Raw genomic sequence first — 24,716 nt, forward strand, 5'->3', positions numbered from 1 at the left:
CGGGGCTGGGGCCGGGGGCCCCGGCTGGGCTCAGAGCCCCCGCGGCCGGGGCTGGGGCCGGGGGCCCCGGCTGGGCTCAGAGCCCCCGCGGCCGGGGCTGGGGCCGGGGGCCCCGGCTGGGCTCAGAGCCCCCGCGGCCGGGGCCAGGGGGACTGGCTGGGGCCAGAGACCCCTGACCATGGCTGTGGCCAGGGGCTCCGACTGGGTTCAGAGCCCTGCGGCCAGGGCTAGGGACTAAGTTGTGATGGGATGCCACCTGGAACTGGGGTACCACTGAGCCCTCTGATCCACCAGCCTGTGCTCCCTTTCCCACTGTACTGCTGTGAGAAGCTGCAAAGCTCTCCAGCCTGCACTTTCACCAGCATACATACAGGCAGGAACACACCCAGCTGCAGTTACATGCAGGCTCTCTAACCGCCAGCTTCCCAGCCTAGGGCCACAGAGCAGTACCATCCTGCCCTGGTCAAATCTGGCCAGTATATGGGTTTAAATATCACATTTGCCTCTCCCTCAATATGAAGAAAACAATGCACATTTGTGGTAACCAAGCAGAGCTTTTCCTCAAGCACTCCAGTCAAAGCTCACTGGTTTAGATTAAAACAAAAATAAATTTATTAACTACAAAAGACAGATTTTAAGTGATTATAGCAAACAGATCAAAGCAGATTACCTAGCAAATAAACAAAAATCACAAACTAAGCTTTATATACTAAATAGATTGGATATGAATTAGCAAATTCTCACCCTGAGTGATAAACAGGCTGGCAGATTCTTAAGGCACAAGCTACCTTTGCTTTGCAGCTTGGGTTTCCCAGGTTTTCATACACAGGCTAAAAATTAGGACTTTCAAGCGATTAAAAAAAATAATTGTGATTAATCGCACAATTAAAAAAAATCATGATTAATTGCGCTATTAAACAATAATAGAATATCATTTATTTAAATATTTGTGGATGTTTTCTACATTTTCCAGCATATCTATTTCAATTACAATACAGAATACAAAGTGCACAGTGCTCACTTTATATTTATTTTTATTACAAGTGTTTGCACTTTAAAAAGACAAAAGAAATGGTATTTTTCAATTCACCTAATACAAGTACTCTAATGCAATCTCTTTATCATGAAAGTTGAACTCACAAATATAGAATTCTATACAAAAAAACTGCATTCAAAAATAAAACAATGTAAAACTTCAGAGCCTACAAGACCACTCAGTCCTACTTCAGCCAATTTCTCAGACAAACAAGTTTGGTTACAATTTGCAGGAGATAATGCTGCCTGATTCTTGTTTACAGTGTCACCTGAAAGTGAGAACAGGCGTTCTCATGGCACTGTTGTAGCCGGCGTCGCAAGATATTTATGTGCCAGATGCACTAAAGATTCATATGTCCCTTCGTGCTTCAACCACCATTCCAGGGGACATGCATCCATGTTGATGATGGGTTCTGCTCAAAAACCATCCAAAGCAGTGCGGACCGACGCATGTTCATTTTCATTATCTGAGTCAGATGCCACCAGCAGAAGGTTGATTTTCTTTTTTGGTGGTTTGGGTTCTGCAGTTTCTGCATCTGAGTGTTGCTCTTTTAAGACTTCTGAAAGCATGCTCCACACCTCGTCCCTCTCAGATTTTGGATGGCACTTCAGATTCTTAAATCTTGGGTCAAGTGCTGTAACTATTTTTAGAATTCTCACATTGGTACCTTCTTTGCATTTTGTCAAATCTGCAGTGAAAGTGTTCTTAAAACGAACAACAACATGTGCTAGGTCATCATCCAAGATTGCTGTAACATGTAATATATGGCAGAATGCGGGTAAAACAGAGCCGAAGACATACAATTCTCCCCGAAGGAGTTCAGTCACAAATTTAATTAACGCATTCTTTTTTTAATGAGTGTCATCAAAGCATGTCCTCTGGAATGGTGGCCGAAACATGAAGGGGCATACGAATGTTTTGTGTACCTGGCACATAAGTACCTTGCAATGCTAGCTACAAAAATGCCATGCAAATGCCTGTTCTCACTTTCTGGTGACATTGTAAATAAGAAGAGGGCAGCAGTATCTCCTGTAAATGTAAATAACCTTGTTTGTCTTAGCAATTGACTGAACAAGAAGTAGGACTAAGTGGACTTGTAGCCTCTGAAGTTTTACATTGTTTTGTTTTTGAGTGCAGTTATGTAACAAAAAAATTCTACATTTGGAGGTTGCACTTTCAGGACAAAGAGTACAATACACTACAGTACTTGTATGAGGTGAATTTAAAAATACTATTTCTTTTGTTTATCATTTTTACAGTGCAAATATTTCTAATAAAAATAATAATATAAAGTGAAAATTTTACACTTTGTATTCTGTTTTAATTGAAATCAATATATTTGAAAATGTAGAAAACCATCCAAAAATATTTAAGAAATGTCAATTGGTATTCTATTGTTTAAGACTGCAACTAATCATAATTAATTTTTTTGAGTTAATCGTGTGAGTTAGCTGCGATTAATCGACAGCCCTACTAGAAATCCCTTAGTCTGGGACCATCACTTCCCCCAGTTTAGTCTTTGTTCCTTAGATGTTTCCAGGTGTGTTGTTGTAGGGAGAGTGAGGTCCCATCATGATGTCATTTTCTCCCTTTTATATCTTCTCCCCACTTGCTGGAAAGCTCTTTTGCTGTGACCTGGGTCAAACAGTTCCCATTGTGCAGTGCTATCTCTGAGAGGTTTGTGTTGTACACAGTTCCTGGGGTAATCCTGGTGCTTGTGTGCATTTCCTCAATAAGCCATTCACATTGTTTGGCCTTTTTACTGTTGTACCTGGCAGGCTGCTTGTGGGTGATTTCAACCTCACAACAGGTTTCAGTAACACATACAGAGCCAAACTTCATAACTTCTCATACGATGATAGCACGTACCATCCAATGAGCTATTACTGTCTAGCGGATCAAGACATTTTGAATGATACCTCACAAGGCATACTTTGGGCAAAACATATCTTAATTGTATGACAGTGGTGAATAAGGGGGTGCCAGGGTGTCACCGGCCAGGTTCAGAGCCCTGTAGCCAGTGCTGGGGATGGGGCACCGGCTGGTCCAGAAGCCCCAGGGGTAGGGACGGGGTCACTGGTCCGGTTCAGAGCCCTGCAGCCTGGGCTGGAACAGGGACAGGGGCAGCGGCTGGTCCAGAGCCCCCTGGCCAGGGCTGAGGACAGGAACCAGCTGGGTCCAGAGCCCCCGTGGCCGGGGCTGGGATGGAGGCACTGGCTCTGGACAGGGGCTCCTAGGCAGGCTCACCAAGCTCTTACACTCTAGCTGTGATGCTGCCCTAGGTGTGGGTGGCACATCCAGTAGAGTTCAGAGGTGCCCACCCGCATACAATGTAAGCCCATCGCCCAAGGTCATGACCAGAGGGAGCGGCGGTTCCAACACCTTATTTGCCCAACACTTATTTCTTCTTCTCCAGCTCCCTGCAGCCAGGCCCAGTGCAGGCTGCTGGATCCTGCTGTGTGCACTGCCCCAACAGTTTAAACCAGTCCACAGCACAGGTAGGTCCTGTCTGCACTGGCCAGGGAACCTGTACTTAAACCTGAATAGCTAGAGAAGCCTTAACATGGGGCCTGATCTTACCAAGGACTGAGCATCTCCTGCAGTGTGCTGCTCAGCTTATGGGAAACAAAGGTGCTCAGCACCACACAGAATCAGACCCCCAGTTTCCCTGGCTATGTAGACTGGGCCTATGGGAGAATGAATCCAGGAAGTGCAGATCTGGGCTGTTAAACATTTTGGGCCGATTCTCCACCCTTACAACATCATTTGTTAAGGAAAGGTAAAGCACCTGTTATGCTGAAAGTATTTAAATCTTGATTTGAGAACTTTAAAATAACTCAGCCAGAGGTCATGGGTCTATTACAGGAGTGAGGAGCTGAGGTTTTGTGGACTGCAGTGTGCAGGAGGTCAGACTAGATGATCATCATGGTCCCTTCTAGCCTTAAAGTCTAGTCTATTAACCTACTAACAGGGAGAGAATTTTAAAACCACTTTACTGACAATGAGTTAAGATCAAGCATAGCATCAGCTTGCTATCAGTTATGCACCCTGTCTATAGATCATAAACTGTATTTACAGAGAAGGAATTCTTTGCACTGGCATTTTTTCCCTACTCTCTCAACTCTGATCTTATATTAAAATAATGTCAAATATTATTTTAAATTAGCAGATGGCATCAGGGCTCTGCCCTGTCTGTTAGTATTGCAGTCCCAGTGTTGACAACTCTCACAGCTTCAACAGGAGTCTCATGATATTCAATGCTTTCTTTAAAAACCCAGCTTCTGGAGTCATGATTACTTTGAGAATCTCAGCATTCACTTTAAAAATAAGTTTATAGCCCTCATGGATGTGAAGAAAAGCTTTAAAATGTGACCCCTAAAGCCTATGACACCAGAAGGCAAAGAAAAGGAACCCAAAAGTTATTTTTAAAATCTTGTAATTCTGAGTGCTTGGGATTGATAATACTGCATCCCCATGGTCTTCTCTTTCAACTCCTTCCAATTTGAGCATTTTCTTTTTAAAGATTTAAAAAAATTCTCTTGTAGTTGTCTATGAATTTGTCATGGCTATGGCTGCTGTAGTATTTGCCCCTTGTGCCTGCCCTAGCTGGAAGAAGACGGAGTCTCCGATTCATAGATTCTAAGGGTACGTCTTCACTACCCACTGGCTCAGCGGGTAGTGATCGATCTATTGGGGATTGATTTATTGCGTCTCGTCTAGATCCACCTCGGCAGGAGGAGTAAGCAGCGTCGATGGGGGAGCTGCTGCGGTCAACTCGCCGCTGTGAGGACGGCCAGTAACTCGAACTAAGATATTTCGACTTCAGCTATGCGAATAGAATAGCGGAAGTTGCGTATCTTAGTTCGAACCCCGCCCCCCAGCGTAGCCCAGGCCTCAGGCTAGCGAACAGGAGCGGCTAATGGGAGTGTTGCAAGGGAGTTCTCCAGGTGAAGGAGGAGCAATTACATGACCCTTGGGGTAAGTTTGGCATCTGTTGTGTGTGTGTGTTGTGGTGTGCTTGCTGCTGGACTGAAATATACCATGTGTTCTGTTTGTTTGGGGGACCGTGTGCGGAGCCTAGCAGCCTGCTAGGCAAAGCTGAGAGCGTCTTAACGAGGCTTTGATCCCTAAGCCCTTTAGCACCCATCAACCCTTAACCAGGGGGTGGGGCTTCTCAGGAAGACCAGTGCTTTAAAAAGCCCACTCCTAAAACCAGAGGAGCTAGCGAACAGGGGAGTCTTGTGAGGGACTTTAGAGGAGTGTGAGGGGGGGGCTAGATACACTTAACATTCTTTAAATTTAAAGCCCAAAACACCCCCTGACAAAAATCAAAACAACAACAAAGGAACAAGCTGCAGGAGTAAAAAGAGAATGCAGGCAGAAGTCAAGCAACAGAGTGGGGGCTATCCAATTTATTGCATCCAATGCAGCTCTCTATAAATATATCAGAGGGATAAATACCACAGAGGGAGAAGAATTATTTAAGCTCAGTACCAATGTGGACACAAGAACAAATGGATATAAACTGGCGATCAAGAAGTTTAGACTTGAAATTAGATGAAGGTTTCAAACCATCAGAGGAGTGAAGTTCTGGAACAGCCTTCCAAGGGAAGCAGTGGGAGCAAAAGACATATCTGGCTTCAAGACTAAGCTCGATAAGTTTATGGAAGGGATGATATGATGGGATTAATTAATTGCCAAAATTAGGTTATCTTCAATTATTAGCGGTAGATATGCCCAATGGCCCATGATGGGATGGGATCTGAGTTACTACAGAGAATTCTTTCCTGGGTGTCTGGCTGGTGAGTCTTGCCCATATGCTCAGGGTTTAGCTGATCGCCATATTTGGGGTCAGGAAGGAATTTTCCTCCAGGGCAGATTGGCAGAGGCCCTGGAGCATTTTTGTCTTCTTCTGCAGCGTGGGACACGGGTCACTTGCTGGAGGATTAGCTGCACCTTGAAGTCTTTAAACCACCATTTGAGGACTTCAGTAGCTCAGACATAGGTTAGGGGTTTGTTACAGGAGTGGGTAGGTGAGATTCTGTGGCCTGCTTTGTGCAGGAGGTCGGACTAGATGATCATAATGGTCCCTTCTGACCTTAAAGCCTAGGATTCTATGAATGATTACCTGCCCTATGGGCAGGAGGTGTATGTGTGTATTCGGTGCAAGGAGTTCCTGGCCCTCAGAGACCGTGTACGGGCTTTGGAGACCAGGGTGGCTGAGCTGGAGGAGCTAAGGGAGACAGAGAGGTACATAGATGAGACTTTCTGGGACACAGTAGAATGGTCCCACCCCCAGTCTGACAGCCTCTGTGCTGTTGAGGAGGATGAAAGTCTCAGGGAAGGAGAACATCCAACTGGAGCCAAGGGAAACAATCCCATAGTTGTGGAAGTCCCAGACGATTTTGTGTTATCCTCTTGCACTGATACCTCTCCAGAGGGAACTCCAGTTATTAGGAAGAGACAGGTATTAATAATGGGTGATTCAATGATTAGAAACAGATAGCTGGATTTGCAATGACTGCGAGAACGGCCTGGTGCGACAGTAAGTGCAGATCTCTCAAGACACCTAGATAGACTTATGTGTAGTGCTGGGGAGGAGCCTGTGGTCGTGGTACATGTAGGTACCAATGACATAGGGAAGGTTAGGAGAGAGGTCCTAGAGGCCAAATTAAGCTGCTAGGTAAGAGATTGGAGTCCAGAGCCTCTATGGTAACATTCTCTGAAATGCTCCCAGTTCCATGCACAGGGCCAGTTAGACAGGCAGAACTGCAGGATCTCAATGCGTGGATGAGATGATGGTGCATGGAGGAGCAGTTGAGATTTCTTAGAAACTGAGGAAACTTTCGGGAAAGGGGGAGCCTATGCTGGAAGGAGGGGCTCCACCTAAACCAGAATGGAACCAGAGGGCTGGCACTTCACATTAAAAAGGTTGTAGAGCAGTTTTTAAACTAAGGGCTGGGAAACGCCGACAGGTGCGGAGGAGCACGTGGTTCGGACAGAGACATCCCTTAGGGGAGGCTCTATTAATAGAAATTCTCTATGTCCTAGTAAGGAGGAGGGGATGGAAGATGATAAAAGACTGGTAGGATCTGATAAGAAACAGTTAAATGAAAAAAAGCCCCATTCAATTACATCATGTAATCACAAACAGCTAAAAAGTGACAAGTTTTTAAAGTGCTTATATACCAATGCTAGAAGTCTAAATAATAAGATGGGTGAACGAGAATGGCTCGTGTTAAAGGAGGATATTGATATAACAGGCATCACATAAATTTGGCGGAATGCGGATAATCAATGAAACACAGTAATACCAGGGTACAAAATATATTGGAAGGACAGAAGAGATCGTGCTGGCGGGGGAGTGGCACTATATGTGAAAATGTAGAATCAAATGAAGTAAAAATCTTAAATGAACCAAACTGTACCATAGAATCTCTATGGATAGTAATTCCATGCTCTAATAAGAATATAGCAGTAGAGGTATATTACCGACCACCTGACCAGGATGGTGATAGTGACTGTGAAATGCTCACGGAAATTAGGGAGGTTATTAAAATAAAAAACTCAATAATAATGGGGGATTTCAGCTATCCCCATATTGACTGGGTACATGTCACCTCAGGACAGGATGCAGAGATAAAATTTCTCGACACCTTAAATGACTGCTTCTTGAAGAAGCTAGCCCTGGAACCCACAAGAGGAGATGCAATTCTTGATTTAGTCCTAAGTGGAGCACAGGATCAGGTCCAAGAGGTGAATATAGATGGACCGCTTCGTAATAGTGACCATAATATAATTAAATTTAACATCCCTGGGATGGGGAAAATACCACAGCAGCCCAAATATGGTAACATTTAATTTCAGAAAGGGGGGGCTACACAAAAATGAGGAAGTTAAATAGAAATTAAAAGGTACAGCACAAAAAAATGAAATCCCTGCAAGCTGCATGGAAACTTTGTAAAGACACCATAATAGAGGCTCAATTTAAATGTACGCCCCAAATTAAAAGACATAGTAGGAGAACCAAAAAAGTGCCACTGTGGCTAAACAACAAAGTAAAAGAAGCAGTGAGAGGCAAAAAGTGAAAGTTAAAGTGAAAGTTAAATCATAGTGAGGAAAATAGAAAGGAGCGTAAAGTCTGGCAAATTAAGTGTAAAAATATAATTAGGAAGGCCAAAAAAGGATTTGAACAGCTTGCCAAAGACTCAAAAAGTAATAGCAAAAAAAATTTTTTAAGTACATCAGAAGCAGGAAGCCTGCTAAACAACCAGTGGGGTCACTGGACGATCGAGATGCTAAAGGAGCACTCAAGGATGATAAGGCCATTGCGGAGAAACTAAATGAATTCTTTGTATAGGACTTCATGGCTGAGGATGCGAGGGAGATTCCCAAATCTGAGCCATTCTTTTAGGTGACAAATCTAAAGAACTGTCCCCGATTATAGCAGAACTACTAACTATAGTCTATAACCTATCATTTAAATCAGCTTCTGTACCAAATGACTGGATGATAGCTAATGTGACATCCATTTTTAAAAAGGGCTCCAGAGGTGATCCCGGCAAATACAGGCCAGTAAGCCTGATTTCAGTACCGGGCTAACTGGTTGAAACTATGGTAAAGAACAGAATTGTCAGACACATAGATGAACATAATTTGTTGGGGAAGAGTCAACATGGATTTGTAAAGGAAATCTACTAGAATTCTTTAAGGGGGTCAACAAGCATTTGGACAAAGGGGATCCAGTGGATATAGTGTACTTAGATTTTCAGAAAGCCTGTGACAAGGTCCCTCACCAAAAGCTCTTAAGCAAAGTAAGCTCTCATAGGATAACAGGGAAGGTCCTCTTATGGATTGGTAACTGGTTAAAAGATAGGAAACAAAGGGTAGGAATAAATTGTCAGTTTTCAGACTGGAGAGAGGTAAGTAGTGGTGTCCCCCAGGGGTCTGTACTGGGCCCAGTCCTATTCAACATATTCATAAATGATCTGGAAAAGGGGGTAAACAGTGAGGTGGCAAAATTTGCTGATGATATAAAACTACTCAAGACAGTTAAGTCCCAGGCAGACTGCGAAGAGCTACAAAAGGATCTCTCAAAACTGGGTGACTGGGCAACAAAATGGCAGATGAAATGTAATGTTGATAAATGCAAAGCAATGCACGTTGGAAAACATAATCCCAACTATACATATAAAATGATGGGGTCTAAATTAGCTGTTACCACTGAAGAAAGATCTTAGAGTCATTGTGGATAGTTCTCTGAAAACATCCACTCAATGTGCAGCAGCAGTCAAAAAAGCAAACCGAATGTTGGGAATCATTAAGAAGGGGATAGATAATAAGATAGAAAATATCATATTGCCTCTATATAAATCCATAGTACGTTCACATCTTGAATACTATAGGCAGATGTGGTTGCCCCATCCCAAAAAAGATACATTGGAATTGGAAAAGGTTCAGAAAAGGGCGACAAAAATGATGAGGGGTATGGAACGGCTGCCATATGAGGAGAGATTAATAAGACTGGGACTTTTCAGCTTGGAAAGGAGATGACTAAGGGGGGATATCATAGAGGTTTATAAAATGACGACTGGTGTGGAGAAAGTAAATAAGGAAGTGTTATTAACTCCTTCTTATAACACAAGAACTAGGGGTCACCAAATGAAATTAATAGGCAGAAGATTTAAAACAAACAAAAGGAAGTATTTTTGCACACAATGCAGTCAACCTGTGGAACTCCTTGCCAGAGGATGTTGTGAAGGCCAAGACTATAACAGGGTTCAAAAAAGAACTAGGTAAGTTCATGGAGGATAGGTCCATCAATGGCTATTAGCCAGGATGGACAGGGATGGTGTCCCTAACCTCTGTTTGCCAGAAGCTGGAAATGGGCAACAGGAGATGGATCACTTGATGATTACCTGTTCTGTTCATTCCCTCTGGGGCACATTGGCCATTGTTGGAAGGCAGGATACTCGGCTAGATGGACCTTTTTTCTGACCCAGTATCGTCATTCTTATGTTCTAAGGCCAGAAGATATCATTATGATCAACCAATCTGACCTGCATAGCTCACCTGCCAGAGAATTTTACCAGTAATTTCTGTATTAAGTCCATAACCTCTGTTTTGAGCTATCATCACTTCTTTCTCAGCTTAGGGCAAAGGGCAAGGAAACAAAGCAGTAGTGGTGTCACCGAATTTGGTTAAAGTTCTGCTCCAGTAGTCTATCTGGCAGAAAAATTAGTTTTGGTCTGTTCTTTAAGTCAGTAAAGTCCAATATTTTGGGTCAGATCTGCTCCTGGAGTAGGGTTCAGCACTATACAGGCGGAATGGTGAGGCTGGAAACTGGACACAGTCGGAGGTTTGAAATAAACACACTTTCTCTCTCATGCTGCTTGTTTGGGAGGGTGTTTGAATGAACACCCCCTTCCTTTCCCCAGCCAATCAACTAACAGGAGTGGCCCAAGCAACGGTTGCAGGCAGTCACTGTTAACCAGGGAGAGAGTGCTAGCTGCCTGAGCAGAGTCCAGGAAGTGGGAGGTGAAGCAGCAGCCTGGAACAGGAAATGTGTTCGAAGCAGAGGAAAGGAGGTCTTTGGAGAAAGAGTGGGAAGCCTGGGACCAGGATGGGGTGCAGAAAGGGAGGGGGAGAGAGAATGGTACCTGGGGCTGCAATGAGGAATTACAAAGAATCATAGAATCATAGAATATCAGGGTTGGAAGGGACCCCTGAAGGTCATCTAGTCCAACCCCCTGCTCAAAGCAGGACCAATTCCCAGTTAAATCATCCCAGCCAGGGCTTTGTCAAGCCTGACCTTAAAAACCTCTAAGGAAGGAGATTCTACCACCTCCCTAGGTAACGCATTCCAGTGTTTCACCACCCTCTTAGTGAAAAAGTTTTTCCTAATATCCAATCTAAACCTCCCCCACTGCAACTTGAGACCATTACTCCTCGTTCTGTCATCTGCTACCATTGAGAACCGTTTAGAGCCATCCTCTTTGGAACCCCCTTTCAGGTAGTTGAAAGCAGCTATCAAATCCCCCCTCATTCTTCTCTTCTGCAGGCTAAACAATCCCAGCTCCCTCAGCCTCTTCTCATAAGTCATGTGTTCTAGACCCCTAATCATTTTTGTTGCCCTTCGTTGGACTCTCTCCAATTTATCCACATCCTTCTTGTAGTGTGGGGCCCAAAACTGGACACAGTACTCCAGATGAGGCCTCACCAATGTCGAATAGAGGGGAACGATCACGTCCCTCGATCTGCTCGCTATGCCCCTACTTATACATCCCAAAATGCCATTGGCCTTCTTGGCAACAAGGGCACACTGCTGACTCATATCCAGCTTCTCGTCCACTGTCACCCCTAGGTCCTTTTCCGCAGAACTGCTGCCTAGCCATTCGGTCCCTAGTCTGTAGCGGTGCATTGGATTCTTCCATCCTAAGTGCAGGACCCTGCACTTATCCTTATTGAACCTCATCAGATTTCTTTTGGCCCAATCCTCCAATTTGTCTAGGTCCTTCTGTATCCTATCCCTCCCCTCCAGTGTATCTACCACTCCTCCCAGTTTAGTATCATCCGCAAATTTGCTGAGAGTGCAATCCACACCATCCTCCAGATCATTTATGAAGATATTGAACAAAACCGGCCCCAGGACCGACCCTTGGGGCACTCCACTTGATACCGGCTGCCAACTAGACATGGAGCCATTGATCACTACCCGTTGAGCCCGACAATCTAGCCAGCTTTCTACCCACCTTATAGTGCCTTCATCCAGCCCATACTTCCTTAACTTGCTGACAAGAATACTGTGGGAGACCGTGTCAAAAGCTTTGCTAAAGTCAAGAAACAATACATCCACTGCTTTCCCTTCATCCACAGAACCAGTAATCTCATCATAAAAGGCGATTAGATTAGTCAGGTATGACCTTCCCTTGGTGAATCCATGCTGGCTGTTCCTGATCACTTTCCTTTCATGCAAGTGCTTCAGGATTGATTCTTTGAGGACCTGCTCCATGATTTTTCCAGGGACTGAGGTGAGGCTGACTGGCCTGTAGTTCCCAGGATCCTCCTTCTTCCCTTTTTTAAAGATTGGCACTACATTAGCCTTTTTCCAGTCATCCGGGACTTCCCCCGTTCACCACGAGTTTTCAAAGATAATGGCCAATGGCTCTGCAATCACAGCCGCCAATTCCTTCAGCACTCTCGGATGCAACTCGTCCGGCCCCATGGACTTGTGCACGTCCAGCTTTTCTAAATAGTCCCTAACCACCTCTATCTCCACAGAGGGCTGGCCATCTCTTCCCCATTTTGTGATGCCCAGCGCAGCAGTCTGGGAGAAGCCTAGACTCTAGATGTCTGTGAAAGGGTCTGATTTTGACATTAGCAATACCAGAGTGTAATGAAACCTCAAACTAACTCTACCAGACCATCGTGAGGTTCTGGAATATCAGCTGAGCAGTCTGGTCAGATAAATGAAACTCAGACATGTGACTAAGATAAAATGTTCTGCTTTATATAACTGTTTCAGTGGACAAATGGAAAGGCTGCTGCTACAAAACCTTTGTACAGTATTTGCTGTTACAAAACCTTTGCTTGGTATTTACAGTATTTTCTAAATATTCTTATTAAGGAGATACATTCTTTAAATTAAAGAGACAATGGCAAGATGAACATAATGAACAAATTGTTTTCCTCATCTGTAAATAACCAAAGTAATTTTTAAAATGTGATTTATTTTTCATCTTTGATACTGTGTTTACTTTTTGGCATTTGACTTAGTTCAGGGCCGGTCAATTTGCCCTGAAATAACTTTAATTGTCTTTAAAACCAATATAGTTAAACTAATGCAAAGAGGGTGTCTGGACAGTCTTATCTAGTACAAGAATGGCTAATTTCAGTTTAGCTTAAATGAGTTCCTAACTGAATTAAAATAAACCAAAATAAGCCACTCTTAAACTAAAGTAAGTGTCCCTACAGCCGTCTGCATCACTTTAACTAAACAGATTTAAATTCACACCGTAAATTATACTGTTGAAACTATCTTCTATAGGCAAAGAAACCTTTAGACAGTGGTTTCTACCGTCTCAGTTTCACTTCCTGGCTTTCACACACCCAACAAAAGGCTGCAAGCCAAGATTTTCAAATGGAATTAGTGATTTTGGATGCCCAACTCAAGACTCCTTAAAAGGGCTCAATTTCCAGAAAGTGACGAATGGCCACCCTCTGAAAAACAGCCCTTCTCAAAGGTGTCAAGCTGACACTCAGAAATTGGGGCATCCAAAATTGCTAGTCACTCCTGAACAATCTTATTCTTCCCAACACTGTGGGGGAATGTTTTCATATTTTTAAGTGCAGAAATCATTGCTATTAGGATTTTGTAAAACATAAAAACAAAAACTAAATTTCAGGCTTAGTTCCTCAGCTGGTATAAATCAGTGTCATGTAACTGAAGTTAATGGAGTAAGGTTGATTTATACCAGCTGAGGATCTGGCTCAGTGTGTCTAAACTGCATCTCCTATTAACTCTGTCTTATTGAAACTTCCCCTGCCCCACAAATACTAAAAAAAAAATACACTGCTTTTCAAAGATATTTTAAACTGCAAACCCTAAATAAAATAGATGTTCGTAACAAATTGACATCATTTTCATATAAACTCAATGCATTAGGAAAAATAAAGCCACATATTTTGATTTGAAAGTGGCTGCAAGCTGGCAATACAATAGTACAGTATCCCATTACTGCTCCCAGGAGAACAGTTGTCACTGAGTTTCTGAAACCAGCTGCGCAATCAGTTCCTTGGCATCCTTCATGCTGGAAGAGATCTCGGAGCCATCCTCTGCCACGTGGGTTCCAATCAGGAACATCTTTCTCTCATCTCCCATTTGAGACAATGCCAGAGCATCATGAATGTCTGTGATGCAATATGCACCTTTGAGATCCTGACCAACAAAGACAAAACAACTCTGTTACTTGCATCTCTTATAAGCACCAATTACACCATTCAGTCTCTGAGGCAAAGACAAGTACATTTGGATAATTGAGAGTGAGTACTGTGAATTGAGGGGAAGATTTTCAAAAGCGCCTAATGGATTTCGGAGCATAAATTCCTATTGACTCAGTGAGATCTGTGCTCCCAAACCCTTCAGCCTTTTGAAAATCTGGCTATCTCCGTTTTAATTTTTCTCTAGCATATAATCCAAGGGCATGATCCTGTTTTATGCTGTTCCAATGTCTCTGACACCAAGGCCCATCCCTGAACTTGAGAGTCCCCACTGGTAACGTGACCCAATGGATTTCTGGAAGTGCACACCCATCAGACAGATACATGACCCAAGTAAAAGTCAAGTCATTAGAAAATCTGAGACAAAGCAGAAGAAACAAACAGGGTTTTATTAAGATAAAAGCATCTTGTTTTAGAAAAGAAAAGGCATTTTCTTTGTCATATTGATATAATATGGGTGTGATTCAATTCAGGGTGCAGAGTAGCCAAGGAATACAAAGTTATCTTCTGTATTTTAGTGCATTAGGTAGAAGAAAATGTGCCTAGTTGAGAGAAAGCATATCGCAGTTTCCACGTTCCTTCAGCTATGCACCCATTCTATGACACAAAGTACCTAATATAAAGAATCATTTGGGATTCACCAAGTGGATGCTAGTAGGTAACGTGAAACATATAGATAAATGCCACCCAGCCCCTAAATTAAATAATATTTTCCCATGACACTGTACAGACACATTGCTGAGCCTTCAGATCCAAACTGTCAACCAGGGTTAGCCAGTTCTCCATTTTTGCACCTGCAAATTGCACACACAATTTCACATGTGCAATTATTTACACCCCGACTTAGGTCATATGGATATATAAGCACCTGACCTAACTGCAAAACCAATCCTTGGATTGTTTTCATCTGCAATTGGGAAGCACAAAATTGAAGACCAATTTCTGAAATACCTGGCCTTTAAAGATTCAGATGTGCTTGGAGAGGTTTATTCTTCCCCTCCACTTTGAATGGTGAAGTTTCCCTTTTACCTGTTTATTGGCTAGGATCACTACGGGCAGAGTGGAGTCATTTTGGATCAGCTGATGAAGAAGCTGTTTAGCCAAAGGGAAGCGCTCATGATCTGCTGAATCCACAACGAATATCAGCACCAGAACCCTGGGCAGGTACATCTTCCAATAGGAACGCAAAGATTCACTGCCCCCAACTGGAAGAGAACAGTATAGCAGAGCACTCTGTTAGTAACCCTCGCAATGCAGCTACAAGATATGCAATGTGAACACAAGATATTCAGATGAGAGAATATTTGATTTTATGTACTTTTGTTATCCGTTAACAATTCCTAAATATAAAGGCATCTAATCAAAATACCATCTCCTTATTTTTCAAATGTTAAGCTGTCCTTAGTCTCTCTATGTTTTGCGGGGGAAGGGGAGTGGAGGAAGCTAGCTTCGTGCTACAGGATAGCAGATTCTCTCCCTGAAAACATTCCTACAAAAGACTACATCCAAGTGCTTGTTCTTTTATTAAGGTCTAACATTTTCAAACATTTGAGAAGCTTACTCACCTTGCAGTAACTGAGGTTCTTCGAGATGTGTCCCTGAGAGTGCTCCACTCCAGGTCACGGTGTGTCCCAGCACCATTGATCGGAGATCTTTGGCAGTAGTGCCTGGTCGGGACGAACGCACTCAGCTGCTGTCTCGCATCGTCGTTAGGATCTGCCTGAGGGTGCGCGTCCCGCACCCCACTCAGTTCCTTCTCTACCCGTAGAGTTGTCTGATTAGTACTCCAAAGTAGAGGGGAGGAGGGTGCGTAGTGGAGCACCCACAGGGGGACACATCTCGAAGAGCCTCAATTACTGCAAGGTGAATAACCCTCTCTTCTTTTTCGAGTGCTGTCCCTGTGGATGCTCCATTCCGGGTGACTGTGAAGCAGTACCCACTATGGTTGGTGGGATTTTGGAGTTGCGGCTGTAATAATGGTAGACAGTACTGTGTGGCCTACTATGGTGTCTGCCGTGGTATCCTGTGTGATAGCCTAATGTGTGGCAAATGTGTGGTCCGATGTCCATGTGGCCACCTTGCATACGTCAGTAATAGGTAAGTTGTGGAACAGATGTTGACATCACCCAAGTAGAATGAGTTCTGATGTCTTCGGGTGGTTGAGCATTCTGAGTCTGGTAGCATGACCTGATGCAGTCAGAGATCCACTTGGAGAGTCCTTGCTTAGAGATAGCATCACCCTTTGATCTCTCGGTAGTGGAGACCAATAGCCTAGGGGATTTTCGAAATGGCTTAGTTCTGTCAAGATAGAATGCAATTGCCTGCTTCCTGTGGAGTCTTATGAGGTTTGGGATAGAATGCAGGTAAGTGTATTGGCTGGTTAAGGTGGAAGATAGACACCACCTTGGGGAGGAATTTGGGGTGGGGACGCAACATAACCTTGTCTTTAGAGAAAATCGTGTAGAGAGGGTAGGCCATCAGGGCGCTTATTTCACCAACCCTTCTCACTTACATTATGGCAACCAAGAAAGCTACTTTCATAGACATGTGGAGCAGGGATGAGGTAGCCAGGGGCTCGAAGGGAGGTTTCATGAGTCCTTGGAGAACTAGGTTGAGATTCCAGAAGGCTGCTGGTGGATGAATCTCAGGGTAGAGATTTTGCAGGCCTGTGTAGAAGCGTTTTATGTGGGGGGCGCAAAAAATGAATATCCATCCAGCCAGTCATGGAAGGTGGTGAGGGACGCAAGGTGTACTCTGATAGAACCGAGTGAGAGCCTGTCCTGTTTTAGATTCAAAAGGTAGTCTAAGATGTCAGGGAGGGTTGCGGTCTGGGGTGTCAAGCGTCTGTGGAAGCACCATACAGAGAAGCGTTTCCACTTTTGCAGGTAAGTCTTACGAGTGGAGTCTCTTCTACTGTGCAGGAAGACATACTGGACCTGCTCCGAACAGGCTAATTCGTGGGTTTGAAACCATGAAGGAACCACGCCGTCAGATGGAGTTTCTGGAACTGCGGGTGGAGAAAAGCTGACTGTTATCCTGGGAGAGCAGATCTGGTCTGTTGGGGAGAGTCCTTGGAGGACAGATGGACTTGCGCAGCAGGTAAGGATACCATGTCTGTCTGGACCAATATGGGGCAATAAGTATGACCCTGTCCTCGTCCTCTCTGATCTTGCGTAGAATCCTGTGTATCAGTGGGATCGGTGGAAAAGCATACATGAGGGATTTGTTCCACAGAATGAGGAATGCATCCCTTAGGGATGTGGTCCCGAGTCCAGCTCAGGAGCAGAAGAGATGGCATTTGCAGTTTTGAGTTGTGGCAAAGAGGTCTATGGATGGCGTGCCCCAGTGGGAGAAGAGCTGTCAGAGTATCGTGGTATGTAATTCCTATTTGTGTTCCTTGGAGAAGTGTCCGCTGAGTGTATCAGTGGTAGTGTTGTGACACCCAGGCAGGTGGGAAGTGGTGATTTCGATGTGATGTTGTATGCACCAATTCCATAACCGGATGGCTGCTGTGCCTAGGGAGTGCGATTGTGCTCCCCCACGCCTGTTGCTGTAGAACATACATGCTATATTGTCCATCAGGATCCAAATTGATTTGTTCTTTATGATGGGGAGAAAGTGAAGGCAGGCATACCTGACTGCTCTGAGCTCTAGAACACCGTGTGTTCCCCTAGGTGCACTCCCCAGCCTATCAGGGAAGCGTCCGTGGTGAGCATGAGTACTGGGGAGTGTGGATGGTGTGGAAGAGTGTTGGATCATATTAAAGAAGTTCTGTATTAAAATCACAAATGAGTTTAAATTCCCCATAGTTTAAATTCCAGGGTATTACTAATTAAGAGGTCTGTTGGTTTTTGGTACTGTTTCTCTCCCTCTATGTGTGAAACTTGCCAACTGCTAATTGTGTTAGTACATTCTAAGACAGAGTCTGTTCTCAAAGCAATTCTTTGTAACAACAACTACTCACACAGAGAGAGACTCAAAGCAATACTCTGTAACAACAGAAACAGCACTCAGAGACTCCCCACCCTTTTGTTGTATTCATCTCGCTTTGTTAACAATTGTGATTAAAATAGAGATAGAGGATGTACATGAATGGATGCTTGGTGTGGATAATAACTGAATGATCAGGGAGGTGCCAGCCTAAGAATCCAGTGTCCATTGGCTGAAGAAGGCATCAAGTGGAAATAACCAGAGGACCCCCGGAGGGCAGACTGGGAATCCACCCAACAGCCTCAAGAATGGGAGAACCAAAGAACAAGATAACAGCTGGCAGCACGGAGCCGTCAGTAATGTGCCATATGCTGATTGATTCAGCAACAGCATGATGAAGCAATTCCCATAGATTGGCATAGGAAGAAATTCCTATAAAAATGGACTCTAGAAAGTGAGAATTTTGGGGTCTAATTCTGCAAACCAACTTTCAGGACCATCAGATGAGCATCTGACAAGGCCCTGCTCCCTCCTCATGTCCAGGCCACCTGGCCAGTGGCTTGGCATGAGCAACTCTAAGGCTGGTAACTATGATAACAACCTTGCAGAACCTGTGTGTGTATGAATGAATGTGTGAATAAATATGAAATTGAATGGAATGTTATAGCTATAACTAACAGCTTACTATGATTCTTTCTGTATTCACAATAAATGTGGCATTTTGCCTTTTCCCCTTTAATAAGATCCGGCTGGTTTTTATTTTATTGGTATAACAAGAGGAAGATGGTAAAACGTGTCGCTTTTAATGTCTCGTTGTACGTGCCACCTTTGATAAGGCAGTCGTCTAAGTATATCCCGTGTTTGCAGAGGTGGGCCACGACTACAGCTAGGGTCTTGGAGAATACTCTTGGTGCTGTGGAAAAACAGAATGGAAGTACTCTGTATTGAAAGTGGTCGTGTCCGCGTGAGAATCGCAGGAAGCGTCTGTGTGCTGGATGAACGGATATGTGGAAATAGGCATCTTGTAGGTCAAGGGCTGTGAACCAGTCCCTTTGTTCCAGCATAAGTATTATTGTGCCCAATGTGACCATCTTGAATTTCTGTCCGCGTACAGATGTGTTGAGTGGGCGTAGGTCTAGTATAGGTCTCCATCCCCCGCCTTTCTTTTGGGTCAGAAAGCAGTGGGAGTAGAAGCCTTTTCCCCGACGTTGTCTTCGTACAGACTCCACTGCACCTAGCCGGAGAAGATGAGCCACTTCCATGCGAAGTAGGTGCTCGTGAGAGGGGTCCCTGAAGAGGGAGGGGGAACGGTGGGCGGGTGGGCAGGATATGAAAGGGATGGAGTAACCTGACTGAACTATTTCCAGGATCCAGCAGTCCTGGGTGACCCGTTGCCAGGTATGGTGGAAAACCTAGAGGGGGTGGCCAAATGGGCAAATAGGTGGCGGAGTCAAGGGGTGGTTGTGCAGACCCCCAACCAGCACTTCAAAATTGCTGTTTGTTTTCCGATGGGTGGGAGGTAGCTGGTTGCATGTGGTTTTGTCTGCGCCTAGGAGTATTGCGGTTTCTCCCAATATCATACAGTCTGGGCTGGGGCTGGTGATGATGTTGTGTGCAGGGCCTCTGATAAGGTTGATACCGTTGTCTCCTGGGGAGGGACGAGTATATCCCTAGTGTGCGCAGGGTGTCTTTCATAATGTGAAGGACTTCGTCGCTTTAGTTTTTTGTTGGTCTGCAGATCTTTGGGATTCCGGACGCAGACAACCAGGGAGACCTGCGCATCACCACCGCAGTCGCAGTAGTGCGGGCTGCTGGGTCCGCCATGTCCAGGGATGCTTGTAGTGCCGTCCTGGACACCAACTGACCTTCGACAAGGACTGACTTAAAAGTCCACTCTCCTGTCCTTCGGGATATGGGAGGCAAAATCAAAGAGCTTGTTGTAGTTGTCATAGTCATAGCTTGCGAGGAGGGCGGAATAATTTGCAATTTAAATTGTAGAGCAGAGGAGGTATAAACCTTGCAGCCCAGGAGGTCAAGGCATTTGAGGTCCTTGTCTTGCGGAGTGGGCTGGTATTGTGGCTGTTTTGTTCTGTGTATCGCTGCATCCACCACAAGAGAGTTGGGTTGTGGGTGGGAAAATAAGAAATCTACCTCCTTGGTGGGAACATAATATTTACATTCAGCCTTCTTGCATGTTGGTGGGATGGAGGCAGGGGTCTGCCATAGAAAATCAGCTGATTCTAGGAGGAATTTGTTTATGGGTAGCACGATCTTTGAGGGCGCAGAGAGTTGGACAATTTTGAGGCATCTGTATTGTGTCTCCTGGACTTCCTCCAAAGGAATGTCCTGGCTGAGTGCCACCCTATTGAAAAGTTCCTGGAATTGCTTAAAATCATCCACATTTTGTGGAGGTGGAGGCATGAGGGCTTCATCTGCAGCTGATGGAAAGGCAGGAGCCAGTAAATCCAGGAAGGGTTCATAGCCCACATCTTCAAGAAGGGGTTCAGGAACTCTAGATGTAGATGTTGCTGGAGACAGAGGCGCAGAACGGGCTTGCGGTCTGGTGGAAGGGGCATGAGGAGGAGTGGTGGCAGGAGCTGATCAAGGGCATACCATGCCACTGAGGCCAGGGCATAGGGTAGGAAAAGTGGGGCCCCGCCCACAGGGGGACAGAGTAGGGAAACTGAGGCTGGTTCTTGTGAAGTGCTGTGTCTTGAGACAGATATGGCTCCGGTGGAGGAGGAGAATCAGGCGGGGAGAACTCTGCCTGCTGCTGCATGTTGTTCTCGCTGTCAGTGAAGGCAGCCAGGTCGGGGTGGTGAGAGTGGGTGTTCAAACAGTGAGTGCTCCATGTCGAGGAGCGGAGAGTCAGGCTCAGGGGCCACGGAGATATCCCGCTGATGCTCCCTGGGCTGCGGTGCTGCGGAGCACGAGCGGCAGCCCGCAGTGACTTTTGTTTAGCTTTAGTGGGAGCCACAGGCCATTTGTAGGAGCCCTGCAGAGGTTCCGCGTCTGCTGCGGGGGTGACGGGCAGGCTCGGTGCCAACGTTCTTGTGGGCACCGGGGTGAAATGCGCTGCCAGCACCGGGTCTATCGTCGGTGCCGGCGGGACCGGTGCTGAGGAGAACTTCCCGCTGTGGAAAGTCGGGTCCCTGCTTTTGTGCTCGGCGTGAGCCACGGCCGAGGTGCTGGGGCGGTCGGAAGCGCCTGCTCTTGGTGCTGTCAGCACCGAGGGTAAAGATCTCAGAGGAGACCCTTTATCCTTTTGAAGGTCTCTGCGTGGAGACATTGGGGCTTCCTGCCTCTTCGCCTGAGAGGGTGAAGCTACACTCCCGATCGGTTCTGACTTAGCCCGGGAGCGTGAGGGAGAGGGTTTACTGCCTGTCTCCACAGGCAGCTGTACACTAGGTAAAAATCCTTGCTTAGGATACATTTTACTGACCCCGGTATCTTCTGGATCCTGAGTAAAGCTGTCTGCAATACAAGGGCTGCAATACAGTACTTCCCAACTACTCAGCTGAGTCACCCACCAGTAACATAACTGAGCTCAGCCTGCTCCTATCTGCAAAGTGGACTTTGCATTGCCTGTGGATTTCAGTGGGAGCAGCTGCCCAGTACAAGGCACAGGTGTGATCATGCACTGCTACTCTGCGCAGCTCGCCTGATCCACTCTTTTAAGCGACCAGAGGATCAGAATGTACAAGCTTCCTCTTAGGCAAACTTCAACGTCAGTGCAATACTCTAGTGGAGGTTGATGTATATATATTAAAGGACAATTAGAACATCTAGTCTGATCTCCTGTTTAACACAGGCCATAGAATTTCAACCAGTTACTAACAGTGTGCTGTACAACAGAACGCCTTTGTGGATTATTACAACAATACATATGTTGCATTTATAGCATGCTTTGCAAACATGGGGGCCAAATACTTCCCAAATGGTCACTGAGTTGGGCCCCTCCCCTTCCAACGGAAGACATTTAGGGCTTGATTTTCAGAGGTGCAAAACTCCAGCTGATTAGAATGGAGGCTGTGGGTGCTTCGCACCTCTGCAAATCAGGCTTCATGGTGGCTACCTAAAGTGAGCTTGCACATTTGCAAACGTAGGCCTGACAATCTCACAATCACTCTCAGAGGTAATACACAGATGAGGAAGTTACTCACCTTGTGCAGTAACGATGGTTCTTCAAGATGTGTCCCCCTATGGGTACTCCACTATAAGTGTCTGAGTGCCCCTGTGCCTCTAGTCAGATATTTTTGGTAGCAGTGTCCCATTGAGCCCGCGCATGTGCCCTCCCTCCCTCATGGTCTGCCTTGAGGCTATTTAGCCCTGCACAGGTGAACCCCCCCTCACTTCCTTCTCTACTGCAGAGCCCTATAGAGGGCTCTGAAGTAGAGGGGAGGAGGGCGGGTTGTGGAGCACCCATAGGGACACACATCTCGAAGGACCATCGTTACTGCACAAGATGAGTAAATTCCTCTTCTTCGCGTCGTGTTCCTATGGGTGCTCCACAGTAGGTGACTCCCGAGCAGCACCCACCACTGAAGGCTGGGACTCTGAAGTGGAGTCTTTTACTACAGAGAGTACTGTGGAGTCGAAGATGGTGTGAGCAGCCAAATCTTCAGTGATCGCATAACATTCTGCGAAAGTATGGGCAGAGGTTGGGGTACCCCTACGGAATGTGATTGAGGTAAAAAATGGCCTCGTGGAGTGCATATGGTCTCTGGATGGAAGCAAGTAGCACCCTTGATAAGTGATTAATGCAACTAGAGTCCCATTTGGATAGTCTTTGAGCTGATATCACAGAGACTTTGGATCTTTCTGTGGACAAAAGGAAGAGTTTAGGGGATTTCCTGAAGACCTTAGTCCTGTCCAAGTAAAATGCTAATGTCCTTCTAATATCTAACATATGCACAATTGTCTCCCAGTTGTCACAATGTGGCTTTGGGAAAAAACAGGGAGACGGATCTGTTGATTCATATGGAAAGTGCAGAGAAAGTAGGGAGAAACTTGGGATATGGTCTTAGAGTTACTTTGTCTTTTTTTTTTTTTTTTATTAAAGGCTGTGAATGATGGATTTCTCCTATGTACCTAGCTGAGGTGATGGCAATTAGTAATGCTGTCTTCATGGACAGGTGTAAGAGAGAACAAGTTGCCCTGGACTCGGAGGGAGGTCTAGTCAAAGCCCTGAGAACTAGGTTAAAGTCCCAGGCTGGAGCAGGTGGTGTCACCTGTGGGAAGAGATTCCCAATGCACTTAAAGAATCTACACATTAGTGGGTGAGCAAACACCAAGTGGGAAGCCGATTTCACCGCAAGATGAACCTTAAGGAAGCTGAGTGAGAGTTTAAAATGTAGTGCAAAATCAGAGGGAGGAAAGATGAGGTTGAGTCTGTGTGTTTGAAATGACACAAACTTGGAGTCGTTTCCATTTTGTAGATAAGTATGTCAAGCAGTCAACTTTTGGTTGTGTTGCAACACGTTCAGCTTGTCAGAGCATTCTGCCTCTAAGCCTTGGAACTAAGAAGGAGCCAAGCCTGGAGGTGAAGGACCCGCAGGTTGGGGTGAAGAGTTAGCCCATTGTTTTGAGAGAGTGGGTGAGGGATGGGCTGAAGAGAAACAGGAGGGCATATTGCCATCTGTGTCAGGTAAGGGAGCCAGACTTGTCATGGTCAAGAGGAGCAATCAGAATAACACTTGCTTTGTCTCATTGAATTTTCAACAGAATCTTGGATAGAGTAGGAAACTGGTAAGAGACATATAAGTGGGCCCTGTCCCGTGGGAAGATGAGGGCAACTGCCAGTGACTGTTTCCCCAGGCCGGCCCTGGAGCAGTAACAAGGGCGGCTATATCTTGGAGCACCTCTGAATTCAGTACACACTCATTGTTGTGAGAAAATTGCAACTGAGGCTGTTGGTTGTGACATTCTGTATCCCTAGTAGATAGACAGCTGAGATGAGCATATTGTGATGGGTGCATCAATTCCAAAGTTTGAGTGCTGCCTTGTAGAGGGAGGGAGATCTGGCAGCTCCTTGGCAGTTTATACAAAACATACAGGTCACATTAAGCCCATCATGACCTTTGTGTGTTGTTTTTGATGAAAGGCAGAAAGCGTGCACAGGCACTCCCGACAGCCCTTAGCCCCAAAAGAGTGATATGGAAGCTCATTTCTGTGGACGGCCATTTGTCTTGAACCTTGTGGTTGTGTAGGTGATTTCCCCAGTGTATTAGGGAGAAGTGTCCCAGGGTGGTGAATGTGGGTAGCGAGAGGAATGCTCTTGCTTGTACTGCATAAAAGTTGGTGCTGATAAAGTCTAGTCACTGTACCGGGGTTAGCATGCCACTACAATGAAGAGAACCTTGGAGAATACCCTGTGTGGAGCAGCCTGTGCTGAAAATGATCCTGCCCCAAAGGTAAGCAGTAGGAAATCTGTTGTACAATGGTTGTATTGAGATATGGAAGTAGGCACCCTGTAGGTTCAGGGCTAGAAATCAATCTCCTTGCTTTAGAGCTGGTCCTAACTGCTGCGAAGTAGGGCAAGGTGACTTCTGAGTGGTGTGACAGGTATACAGATGGCAGCTGATGTGTAAGGTATCACTGTTCAGGCCCTCGACCAGCTCATCAAAAGTGCTTTTAAGAGGCAGTTTGAGAGGTCACAGACTGGGGTGCTGCCTGTTCCCACTTTTGAGCCCTGGTCCTCTTACACTGTGGCTCATAGCACTGAGATGGTGGGTATTGAGAAGATTGTGAC

General features: G+C 45.4%; 1 protein-coding gene across 1 annotated transcript in view; it reads right to left on the minus strand.

The window, feature by feature from the left end:
• Positions 1-12,524: 12,524 nt before the first annotated feature.
• The window catches only part of ARL9 (ARF like GTPase 9), a 30,716-nt gene continuing 18,524 nt past the window's right edge, over positions 12,525-24,716 (minus strand). The window contains exons 3-4 of the mRNA XM_073340187.1: positions 15,065-15,240; positions 12,525-13,973 (exon numbers count right to left, since the gene is read on the minus strand). Coding sequence (XP_073196288.1) covers positions 13,794-13,973; positions 15,065-15,240 — 356 coding nt within the window. The 3' untranslated portion in view covers positions 12,525-13,793. The remainder of the gene's footprint in view (positions 13,974-15,064; positions 15,241-24,716) is intronic.

The sequence above is a fragment of the Lepidochelys kempii genome, chromosome 4, assembly GCF_965140265.1.
Source record: "Lepidochelys kempii isolate rLepKem1 chromosome 4, rLepKem1.hap2, whole genome shotgun sequence".
NCBI classification, from domain to species: Eukaryota; Metazoa; Chordata; order Testudines; family Cheloniidae; genus Lepidochelys; species Lepidochelys kempii.